General features: G+C 34.6%; 1 protein-coding gene across 1 annotated transcript in view; it reads left to right on the top strand.

Moving 5' to 3' along the window:
* Myh15 (myosin heavy chain 15) overlaps positions 1–12,914 on the top strand; it is a 147,856-nt gene that overhangs the window by 41,188 nt on the left and 93,754 nt on the right. Inside the window, exons 18-21 of the mRNA XM_063224911.1 lie at positions 640–727; positions 2,829–2,946; positions 3,814–3,937; positions 5,425–5,561. Coding sequence (XP_063080981.1) covers positions 640–727; positions 2,829–2,946; positions 3,814–3,937; positions 5,425–5,561 — 467 coding nt within the window. The remainder of the gene's footprint in view (positions 1–639; positions 728–2,828; positions 2,947–3,813; positions 3,938–5,424; positions 5,562–12,914) is intronic.

Genomic DNA, 12,914 nt, shown 5'->3' with positions numbered 1-12,914 from the left:
ACTCTAGAGGACACTGTTAGTGCCCTAGTTAGCTTCCCTCTCTCAGTCCTGCACCCATCTTCCAGCTGATGTAAATATTGGCTCATACCATCTGCCAGGTTAGAATGGGCTTTGATCAGACTGGAAGCCAGGCCTCGCCCTTGCGTCAAGAGAGGATTAGCTGTTGTATCGTTGCATATTTGTGCTCACAGGTCACGCAGGGATCAGACTGGAGCCGAGTCAGCATTGTTACCCTTTCCATTTTTGTCCCTTTACCTACTCTGCTTCCTTCACTATCCAAACACATCTTTGAGTTTAAATCCCCTGCTGTTAGAGAAGCTGACCTAAAATAAAGGTTTCCTATGAGTAGAGAACTGAAAAAGTTATTTTTTCCAAGCCATTTTATTGCTTAGCCATTAGTTAACACTGTCAAACTCAAAACAGGTCAAATGCATCTGTAACTGTGCTATGTGTCAGATAAATATTGACTTGTCATAGGAAAGAAATAATGCTTTTTTGATAAGCAAGGGATAATGCAGAATTCATCTTTTTACTGTTGGTGTACGAGTCAGGTATGAGATGGAAAGACTTAGATACATTTATAAGACATTTTAATGACATTCCAAAGTGACTTTGTGTTTATTATGGTCTCCATTTTAGGAAAACCTCAATAAATTGATGATTAAGCTGAAATCAACAACACCTCATTTTGTGAGATGTATAAATCCCAATGTGAGCAAAATACCAGGTAAGAACTAGGTATGCTTTTATTCCACCCTAGGGAACATATCTTATTTCAGCTATGTCGAGTGTCTTTTTTATGAATCATTTACTGGTTCATTTTCTATAAGCATATATTTTCAGGTAGAAAAAAGAAATTAAGCTTAATATGAGGTCTTTGGAACCTCCTTGAAGCTACTTTTGAATTGAGATTCAAGTGGACTACAGAAGGATTTCATAAAGCAGGTTCAATTGGGTAATAACAGAATACTTGATATTTCCATTTAAATTTCTCTTAAATTGGATGTTAAGTGAATGAGCTCCTATGCTGTGTTTAGAAGAGCAGAATATAGTAAAATTGGATTGAGTAGTCAGTTAGGGGGCTGAGATATGTATTTCGGCATAAGGATGTTGTTTGGTCTGAGTCACCTGTTTACCATGAGGATAGCTTCTAATCCATTTTTAATTGTTAAGCACTCCCTCTTAGTCTTCCTTTCCAGTACTAATGTCTCTTTCCTTGATAATAACTATTATATATTTAGTTGTGTGCTTTTGAGCAGCAGATTGTTTTTTTTGTGAATTAATGGTGTTAGAGTGGTGATGGAATAGGAAGCTGGTGGCGAATGTGTTTTTCCTGCTTTTATTTTTTAAAACAATGGTTTCCTGACATCACCTGCATAGATTGCTTCCCTTTACATCATGAGTTTGAAGACTCCTAGCCTTCTGTGGAGTGAGAGCCCTCCACAGAGCCTCACAGAGGCCCACATGACAAGCACTTAAGTCTTTAGGGCACTAACCACCCTTGGAGTATGAAACCAGATATTGCTGATTCTCATTTCTGCAGCTTTGTATGCCCTGCATTATATTAACTTGTTATAATTAAGGACCCAATCTGGACTGTCTATGGCTTGTTTTCGGAAAGATTGATGCCACACAATGATATAATAATTGCAGTTTTTATATTGTAAATATTTCATTTTCATCCATGGGTATGTGTTTTTGCTTCACTGTTTCTTGTCAGTTATCTGGGTTTCTGATTCTGCTGTTTTTAGTCTGTGTAAATAACCCAGGGCTTCAATCTTGCTAGGCAAGCACTTTACCACTGAGCCACATTCCCACCAACCCTCTGCTGGATTTCTGAATACATCTGCGGACTGTGCTTCCATCTAGCAAGGAATCTAATTATTTCTCGCTACTTTGGAACAGTTCTGTTACCTATTAGTTACCTTCCACCGAGTCAACCCTAATTTCAGTAGATTTTCAAGAAAATCTTCATCCTCTAATCAAGACAATTCTTCATATGTATCTAATAGAAATAGATGCATTTGATTTTAAGGGGTCTGAAAACTTTGCTCCCCCCCTTGTTATTATACATGATCTATTTCTGTTTCTGAAAAGAATTGAAGCTCAGGTACATTTGCCTAAGCTCACTTCTGTGATGCTAGATGTAGCAGATCTGGCCTTTGTGTTTCTTGTATTCTTCCAGATGACTTGGTGAAAGCCAGATACAGCGGTTCTTTTGGTGGTTTTCCAAGAGATTCTATCACAGACTACACCTGATAGTTGTTAAAAGGCTTCTATTGATGAACAAAGAGGTGAAAGAAGATTGCTTATGCTATAGAATAAAATGGAAATGCTGTCAACACAATAAGCAGAGAATGAAGGCCAGGATGGGGCCACGTTCTCCTAGACAAAATTGTAAAGAGAATTTTATGGGGTTTCCCTTTCTTTTTTGTTGCCTCTTTTGTCCCATTTACTCTACTTGGAGATAGCAGTTTCTTTTCATATTATTACCCTGTGCACCTCATTTCTGGTTAGGAAATGAATATGATACCAGCAAAAATGAAGCATCTTTATCCAGGAGCATTTCTCTATATAGCCGTACTTAACTGTGAACTTAAGGGCTTGACATGTTAAAGGAATTTTTGGTGAATCACATTTTAATATTCTTGGGTAGTTGGGTGAATACTGTGACTACTATCAGGCTCAGAGTAAGGAACCCCGATGACCTATCAGAGACAGTGCACCTAAATCAAGCTACTACTTATTAACTGTAGAGGGAGCTGTTAGAACAAAATCTGGGCTAATAATGCTTTGAGGCACAGACTCAATGTGATTCATTTTTTCAGGTGTAATAGACTCTTCCTTCGTTCTGCAGCAGCTGCGCTGTAATGGTGTCTTGGAAGGGATTAGAATATACTGCGAAGGTTTTCCAAACAGAATGCCCTATGATGATTTTAAACAAAGGTAAACATACATTCTAGAAGCCAAAAAGCCCGAGGCAGTCCATTCTGTTTTTCTCTTTCCCGCTATTTAGGGATGCATTGTTTGTTTAGTGCCCTTCAGATTGCAAATCAATATGTTTTGGTGGTGAGATATAATAATGCTATATGATGACAGAGTTCTTTTATTATTTTCCCTTAAGTCTGATACACGGCCCTAATATCCTTAAATCTCAATTAATGGTTAATAGATGCACATATAGTTGAAATATATACAGGACAACGATGCGGGACCTGAATCGCACCTCTGAAATACTGTGTATCTTAATGGTCGCTGCCATTCTAGTAAGTTGTTCCTTCCCTGGAAAACCTACAAAAGGAAAGAAACTAGCAGTGTTTGTGGAAGAAGGCAGCGGAGGAGTCTTTGTTTTAGTTTTCCAAATTCTAAAAGTGTAAATTCTAGTCAAGAATTTGATCAAGATGTGATAGAGTAAAAACCATATCGGTGTAGGAACTAAAAAGAATTTTTCTTATTTTTTGTCAGCTCACTATTAGTGTGAAGACATTTTGGAAAAGAAATGTCATGTCTCTGCTCTTCAATTTCCTTACACATATGGCAGAAATACTTAGGCTAGCCTTCCTGTCTTTGTTTTTCTCATCAATCACTCAATTCCTAGGTGAGCAGAAATTAAATGGAATTGATCTGTAAAACAATACAAAAATTATACTAATAGTAGGAATTATTGCTTATGTTTGCATTATTATTAGCAAAAGTTCTGTGAAAATTGGGCAGATTTTTGAGAGAGGCAAATTTCTGTTTTGTCTTTCACCTCGCTGGTCTAGATTAATCTTCATTTGAGTCATAAGATTACCTGATCCTGTTTTAACTTAGGTACTGCATTCTGAACCCGAAGATCTTTTCACAGAGCAAGTTTGTGAGCAACAGAAAAGCAGCTGAAGAACTACTTGGTTCCTTGGAGAGAGACCATAGTCAGTACCAATTTGGAATCACTAAGGTAAATAAGAAACTTCAAGGAATGTATCTGGAAAAAAGCTAGAGTATCTCAAATTATCAGTGAATCTTTACATAATAAAATAAGGTGTTCTTTGTATCTCAGGGCCAGAAATGAGATGAATGAGTTAATTTTAAAGTGGAAACTTCAGTGCTATTTGCAAAAGAATATCCAATGCTTCTTAAGCCTTAGTTCAACTACATTTACATTTTTTACAATTAGTTATCTAAGCAAATGTGTGACATATAAAAATACTGGCTCAGCCTTATAATATTAAGAAATTTATATAAATCACAGAAAGAAAAATGAATATGAGCCTTCTGGAGTTAAATGGTTATAAACTAATTCATCTACTGTACTGTTTTAGGAAATAAAGTTTAGAAGACTATCTGAATTATTTAACAACTTTAAAGTCAACCTAACTATCCAAAAACAAAAAAGAAAAGTAAACCAAAGCTCTTTTGTGATTCTCTACATTCTGCTTTATCTAGAAGACTCACGTATTTTGTGAAACTTCTCACAGATTTACTCTTACTTGGTAGTCAACACGAGGGAGCTTCTTCTGACATCTATATCACTATAGATGAAGATACATAGGAGAAACCAAAGTGAAGAAATCATAGACCAAGAGCTCTGTATGATTTGCTTATAAAATGTTTCTTGATTCATTTTGGGTGCCTAGAAACTAGTGTTTTTGTTTAATGTTTCCAGTGATTTTCAGTAGTGGTGCCATTATGTTTAGTTACTTTTGCTGTGCACCATTCACCAAGGCCAGAACTCACACCGAATGAGTGAGGGTCCTACAGCACATATATGAAGGGCATGCTCACACTTAGGCTTACGCATCTGAGAAGAGACCGTACAAACGTTGAGGGGATTCTCCTCACTCTCAGGATTGAGCAAAGTACCTCTATGGTGGCACTCTGTATGTTTCTACGATATATGGACCCCAGCAATCTCATTCCTTTCACCTGTGTTGGTCTTAATTATTTTGAAAAACTTATGTCATCCCTTTGATGACCTACATAAAGGTATTTTCTTCTAGAGCAAATCCAGAAAACTGTAACACAAGGGCCACATCATGATCTAATTTTTAAATGTTTCTTGTTTGCTTAAAATCGTAAGAAGTTGTTAAAAATTAAGAATAACCTGTAAGATTTTACATTACCTAGAGATACTGATGCTGTGACCATTAGAGAAAATATTTATGGTCCCCTTCCAGACACTTTGGAGCACTGTGTGTCTAGGCACTTAGAACTTAAACTATGCTCTCTAGATATTTGAAAAAAAATAAGAGGGAAGATAAAGATATTAAGCAGCCAATCTACCACAAGATTAAATAAAATATCCTTTGAAAATTTTAGATTTAGAATATCATATTGTCCAGGACATTGGTTTTATATATTAAATAAAACCTGAGAAAAAATAGCATTGATATTTACATGATACTCAGGATGAGTGAGACTAATATCTGACTTGCTTCCTTTAAGGTGTTTTTAAAAGCTAGCTTTTTGAATAAATTGGAAGAAGAAAGAGACAAGAGACTATCCACAGTCTTCACATTATTCCAAGCTAGAGCGCTTGGCAAACTGATGCGAATCAAATTCCAGAAGATTCTCAAAGAAAGGTATGGTAAAAGAGAATTATGGTTTTCCTATATGAGACACACAAACACACACACACACACACACACACACACACACACACACACACATAGATCAGAGATAAATAGGAAGTAGGGAGAAGTTCAAGTTCTTACCCAAACTAGAAATTCCATTCTTTAAAAAAGTTTCAATATACATGTTAATTGGCTTAATTTATACTACAGGTTGATCCTAGTTGGTTGAAAAGAAAGACTTGTGTTATCTTTTTTTTAAATGAATCTTTTTAGTTTATGTCTTGTACTCTGAATAACTACTTTGCAGATAATGGTATACACTGTTAAAACTATTGTTATTCTCTATTATTTGATTATGAAATTTTTTCATAATAAAACAAACCTGAAACAGTTTGCATATGTATCCTACGGTCAAGTCTGTGGGGAAGTCTGTTTCAAAGTGAAGAAGTATTCTGAGGTGAGAAGCTGTGGCCTTTGGTGGCATGTCATACATTTCTTACTTTACTTCAGGGAGGGCCATTTAGCCATAGTTTTGTCACTACTTCGAACATTTAGGTTTAGTTTTGCCTATTCCTTGTTGGAATGATGGAACGCAGAAGTGCAAAATCTTCAAACAAAGGGACTAAGATCAAAGAATCCTGCAGTCCTTGTGTTATTTTGCTTAGAATTGTCTGTCTTCTCGGAAGAAGTGTACAGGTCTTGAAATTAGTTGCTTGGTTAATCTGTTAATTTCATCCGTTTGCCCAAACAAGGTGAAGGTCATCGAAGATATTAGTGAAAATACTCCTGAAGGTGTTTTGTAACTCTTCTTTAGAGGTCAATGTAGTTCAGGAGTTTGGGAATCAAGGGACATGGCTTCTAGGACCAGTGGAATAGACTTCACTAAAGCTTTTACTTTCTCAATAGTTCATTTCCTTCATCTCTAAAATGAGATAATTATTAGCTATTTTTGTAAGTCATGAATTCAAAACTTATGAAATATTTCAAACACAAAAAAATTATAATGCATGCTGATGAAACTATCAATATATATCCATTTGTATTATTTTTCATGATTGCTGATGACTTTTTTCAAAAATTGCTCAACATAGTTGAAGCCCTGGGGATTTTTTGTTTTCTAAACCCAGTCCCTCTCTGATTTTGTTTTCACCATTCCATGTTTCATGTATAAATGATAAAACTTGTGTTCTCATATATCTTTGCTCAATTTTCAGATATCATTAAGTGATGGCATGATTTTGTACCGTTTTAGTCTTGATGCAATAATAAAAATTTTCATTATTTATTACACTGAAGTTTACCTTTTATTCTCAATTCTACCCTTTAAAGTGTATCAGTGGGGCTAATGAACTTTAACTGCTATGAAGAATTCCATTGGTTGTGCTTACCACAATTTATCAATTTTCTAGATGAAATAAACTTGTATTATTTCCAGTTTTCACTGTTTCAATTAATTTTATGGTAGCAATTTTACAATTGTCTCCTTATGCATATATGTAAGTTTCTTGAGGGCAGCTTAACTCAACTGTCTGACAGTTGTTTGTGAATGGCAGCTGGTCCGAGACATACAGTTGGAATGGTAGTTCCCTGAGGGCGTGAATTAGCAAGTTGGTTTAAAATTAAATACAACTTCAGCTTGTGAGATATGCACAAAATATTGTTCAATTTACTCTTCTCCAGCAGTGTATGAGACTCCTACTACTTCATATTCTTGCCACCTTCTGGTATTTTAGACTTTAAAAGCTTTTATTAAACGTAATGTTCCTGATATCTAGCAAGGTTATTATTTCTCTTTTTAATTTTTATCACTATATGTGGACAGTACATAATGAGAATTGGTGCACATACACAACACGTATTAATTCTTTCTTATCCCCTTCTCTCCTCTCCCTCCTCCCTTTGTCTTTTAGTCCCTTTTCCATTTGCAAACCATTAAATTCCTTGTTTCCTCTTTTTTTTTAATACCAGAGATCAAACTCATGACCTTGTGCTTGCCAGGCAGGTGTTTACACCACAGAGCTGAATTCCCGGCCCTCATTTCTTTTCTAAAACGCTATTTTGTCTGTCTTCGTTGAAATAGTTGCATGGTTTTATAAATTGGTAAATGTTTTGCTATCACAGTTTTTACAAATGTGCCTGCTTCACATTCAGGAATACGGTCATAATATTATCATGAGGTTTTTGCATCAAAATTCCTAAGAGGTATCGACCTATAAATTTCTTTTGCTCTTTTGTGCTGTTTGACTTTGGATCAAAAAAAGTTGGAGAGTGTTTTCTGCTTTCTTTTTTTTCCCATTGGCATTAAAAGTTTTACTTAGAATTTGATCTATAATCTACATAAGACAATTATAAGGCAAGAAGATGGAGAAGAGCATAAACTGAATTTGAAATATAATCTAGGAATATAATGTGTCATGTTTCAGTATTATTCAAAATTTGTAAACTAAGTGACCAAATGGATGAGTCTTATTTTTGGTAAAATCAGATCAAATATTTATTTCATATGAGGTGGGGCCAGTTTTGGTGATTGGATGCAACCAACCACAGAAATTTTAATCACAAAATTTTGTCACTGGCAAAATTTAAATAGAATTAAGGTTGACATAATCAACCTTATTTCAAGAGTTGTGGAGCAGGTCATTTACTGCCTCTACAGGTTACAAGATTAGTAGTTTGGCTTAAAAGTATTAGGGCAAACAAATACTTCTAACAGAACAGTCAAAAGAAAGTGTATTTTATTTTTCATAAACTTTAAAGATGTCCTAGATGTACCAATTGTTGTAGTAGAATATTTCTAAAGAAAAGTGCTTTGCGTCCCCTGCTTCCTCTATTTTTAAGTATCTATATTAAAGAAAAAAATTTATAAATTTATATTAAACTATTTTGTTTTCTGAACTTAATTTTTGAATTTGTTTTATTTTTTAATCACTTTTTAATTCAAAAATAGCAGCACCACGTAAGATATTTAATTCTATTTTTAAACAGGCTCTGTATTAATCAGCTCTTCCATTGCTGGGCTAAAATACCTGATATGTGCAACCTAAAGGATAAAAGGTTTATTTTGGCTCAAGTTTTCTGAGGTTTTAGTCCAGGGTTGGCTGACACCAAGGCACAAGCGTCATAGAGGAAGGGCACAGCAGACTCTTAACCCATAGCAGCCAGGAAGGAGATATGGGGGAACAGATAGAGTAGATATCCTTCAAGGCATCCTTCCCACCTCCAAACGTCTGATTCCTCCAGCCAGACCCTGCCTCTTAAAGGCACATTCACAATGGATTTACGATTAATCCATTGATGAGGTTAGTGTCCCATGGCTTGATTACATTCCAAAAGTGCACCTATGAAGTCCTTTGAGGGATATTTCTGATACAAATCCAAATCACAACAGACTTCAAAATGTAACATATAGTTTAGAAGCCATTTAAGCAGAAAAAATTTATAACAAAACAGAAAAAAAAACTGTCTTTTTATGAGATGCAGTGTGAAATAGCCTTACATATTTTTTCCAATAGTGAAAATGCTTAAATAACCTACACTAGAAAAAACTGTAACCACTGTTTAAATCATTCAGTTCCACAATATGTAATGTGGCAGGTATATGTCCCTTATTGCTGATAGCTTCAATAAAAACTATTAACAAATGGCTCCAAGCACAAGAATAAATGTACACGTGAATAGAATCTTTCATTATATTGATTTTTAATGTTCTATCATATGGGTTAAATGCATGAAGGGTAAATGAAAATGAGTATTTTTCCATAAGTAATTAAGTCTTATCATTAAAACAAATGTTTCAGGGGCTGATTAAAAGCCTTCAGTACTAGCTTTGCAATTAATTTTAGGAAATACCTTGAGACACATTTTTATTTTACCCAAGCTTCCTTGTCTTTTTACTTTTCTTCTAACAGGAGCCACAGATATGCAAATAAATTGATTTTCTGTTGTGACATTAAAAGATATGAATAACCTTGCAAATATTATGGCAATTGGTCTGTACTTTTTAAACTGCTGTACAATTCAAATGTACATGATTTTTATATCTAAACTGGTAGTATAATTAAATACGTTACAAAATTAGTTGAAGAAGAAGGAAACATTCTATTTCTGAAGGACACAGAAATTTAGGCAAAAGAATATACAAAATTTGAAGCATAAGCCAAGTTTAAACTGTTAGTCAAATCTTTTCATAGTGTTAAAAGCTGTATGTGTGGAAAGTTTTCTGAATGACAGCAGGTTTTAGGTTCACTATTGTTAGAAACTTGGTACATTTTTCTCATAAATTTTAGACAGTAGCAGCTGTCACCACACAAATTAAACATCACTCATCATCCAGCATTGTCTTTCATCTTTCTAAAAATGCTCTAGCAAAGCTCTTTACATGAGGTTCCTTTAGCGCAGCTTTTTAGAGTAAACAATGTTATTTTCCCTGAAATGAATATTATGAAAGGTGAGGGAAAAATCTACTCATTTAATAAATTGGGCACACATACACTATCACCAAAACCAACTGTAAAATTGCAACCAGCACCCAAAAATGAGCATTAAAGAATAGCAGAATAAGCTTTATAAAGATATCTTAACAGAGTATTACAAAATCTGTACATTGTTTTCAAGCTACACAGTGCAATATAACTTAAATTTACTGTTAACAATAATGGTATAATATTCACAGTTAAATGAAAACTATTTCCAAGAATGTCAGAAGGAAATCTACGGCACATCAATGTATCTTTTGGAAAACAAAGACTGCAAGTTTTCATTATGTGCACACTAGAAAGAAATATTTCTTATTCTATTCTAAATTAAGGGTTTATAAATAATTTAATGGCGCTCAAGAACTACTTGGAAGTCTAAAATAACGTATCTCAAAGATTGGGCAATTTATTTTAGAAGTTACCGTGGAGACACCAGCAGCTGCTGCCTCCTGCAGCCTGGGAGGGTCAGGCAGGGGAGAGCTGCAGGAGAGGAGAACCAGGGAACACCCTCCTCTCTCTGCAGGCGGTCACCGAAGCCCCTTTGGCACTGCCCTTCTTTCCTCCTCAAAACAGGAAACATAGCCCTTGAGTCCCTGGTAAATTTACCTATAAAACCATCTAGATGTGGTGTTGTGATTCTTCTTATTAGTGGTTCTAGACTTGAAAGTCTTTTACTGAATTGTTTTAGCTACATTTAAAAAAAAAAAAAACCTTACCTTTATTTGAAAATTTCCTATTTAATCAATTACTATCTTAAGTCTGTACTTACTATATGTATCATTATATCCCAAGAACATAGTCCTGAATTATTGTATTCCTAGAGTGTTAACTTTTGCCTTCTCTCCCTGCTCCTGTTCATTCATTCTCTGCGTTCACTTAGCCTATTCAATAAAGCTCTCTTCCTCTCCTTTCCTTTCTACCTCTCCCTCCCTTTCTTCTTTTTTCTTGCTTTTTTTAGTTTATTTCTGACCTGATTTGTACTCTTTCCTTCCTTTCACCTGGTTTGTTTTTTTTTCTTTTTCTATCTTGTTTGTGTTTTAGTTGGCAAAATTATGTGTTTTGAGTACTCAATCTGACGTCCTGATACATGTATACATTGTAAAATGATTACTGCAATCAAAATTATTATCACTGCATAGAGTTGTGTGTGTGTGTGTGTGTGTGTGTGTGTGTGTGTATGTGTATGGTGAAAACAGTTAAGATTTTCTCTCTAAGCAAATTCCAGTACACAACACAGTATTAGTAATAATTGTCACCACCCTGTATCTTAGCTCTCCAGAACTTATTTATCGTAGTGATTCTTAATTCGCTTGGACCAGTGTCTTCCTATTGGCCCCACTTTTTGGCTCCTAGAACTAGCCCTCCACTCCCTACTTTTACAAGAAGATCATGCAGTATTTGCCTTCCTGTTGCTGGATTATTTAATTTAGCACAGTGTCATATATGTTCATTTATTTTGCTGCAAATGACATATTTTTTCTTTTGAAAAGACTGAATGATATCCTTATGTGTATATTTACCACATTTTTTCTCACTTATTGACGGATAAGTTGTTCCATCTTTGCTATTGTGAAAAGTATTGCAATGAACATGGTAGTGCTAACATTTGTTTGGGAAACTCACTTCTTTTGCTTTGGAAACATATTCAGAAGTTGGATGATGTGAAGTGTGATTTGTGATTTGTAAGCATGTTCGCCTATTCCACAGGTATCTTCCCATTCCATTGCACTGTTTCCTTTCCTGTGCAGAAGCTTTTTAGTGTGATGCAATTCCATTTGTCTATTTTTAAAGTTTTGCTTCCTGCACTTTGAAGGTTAAGAAGCAATGTTAACAATTTTTCTATATGTTTTCTTCTAGCGGTTTATAATTTTAGGTTTTACTTAGAAGTCTTTTAGTCATCTTTAATTGATGTTTACACATGGTGTGGAATTCAATTCAAATTATTCATCTATCCAATTTGCTAATGTTAATGGTTGAGAAACAGTCTTTTATCCATTTATATGCTGAAAGACACCTTGGTTGACTATGTATTGTGATTACTGCAAATAGTTCGGTAATAAACATTGAGGTGCAGGTATCTCTTTTACATGTTGATTTTGTTTCTTTGGATATATGCTAATACTGGGATCGCTGGTTTCTGTGCTAGGCCTATTTCTAGTATTTTGAGAGCTTCCATTTTGTTTTTCATAATGGCCATATTCATGTATATTTCTACCAACAGTGCCTAATAGTTATCCTTTTTTTTAATCCTCATTAATACTTGTTATTTTTGCTATTTTAATAGCTATTCTGAGTTGAACTAATATATCACTGTCATTTTGACTTACGTTTTCTCATGATTAGTGGTATTCAATATATTTTTCATATACTTGTTAGCTGTTAGTATGTTTTTGTTTGATAAATGACTCTTCAAGGTAAATGACCTATTTTTGACTATTGAGTAGTTTGAGTTTTATGTATTCTAAAAGATAATCCCCTGTTGGATAGATGATTTACAAATATCTTCTCCCATTTGGCCGGTTAGGTCTTCACTTTGCTGATTATTTTCTTTGTTGTACAGAATCTTTTCAGTTTGGTATAATCCTATTTATGTATTTTTACCTTTGTTGCTTATACTTTTGAGATCCCATCCAATAAACCTTTGCCGTTACTAATATATTAACATGTTTTCCATGTTTTCTCTTAATGGGTTTATATCTTATACTTAGGTCTCATCCATTTTGAGTTGATTTTTATATGTAGGGGAAGATGGTGATTCAATTTTTTTATATGGATGTGTAACTTTCCCTGCACAATTCATTGAAGCCTAATCTTACACAGTGTATGTTTCTGGCACCTTTGTAGAAAATTAGTTACGTAGTGGATTAATTTCTTGGGTCTGTAATCA

The sequence above is a fragment of the Cavia porcellus genome, unplaced genomic scaffold (genome assembly GCF_034190915.1).
Source record: "Cavia porcellus strain 051 isolate PalLab524CR breed Dunkin Hartley unplaced genomic scaffold, mCavPor4.1 scaffold_15, whole genome shotgun sequence".
In the NCBI taxonomy this organism is placed as follows: Eukaryota; Metazoa; Chordata; class Mammalia; order Rodentia; family Caviidae; genus Cavia; species Cavia porcellus.
The sequence above is the reverse complement of the archived record's forward strand: the minus strand, read 5'-3'. Positions and strand labels throughout refer to the sequence as shown.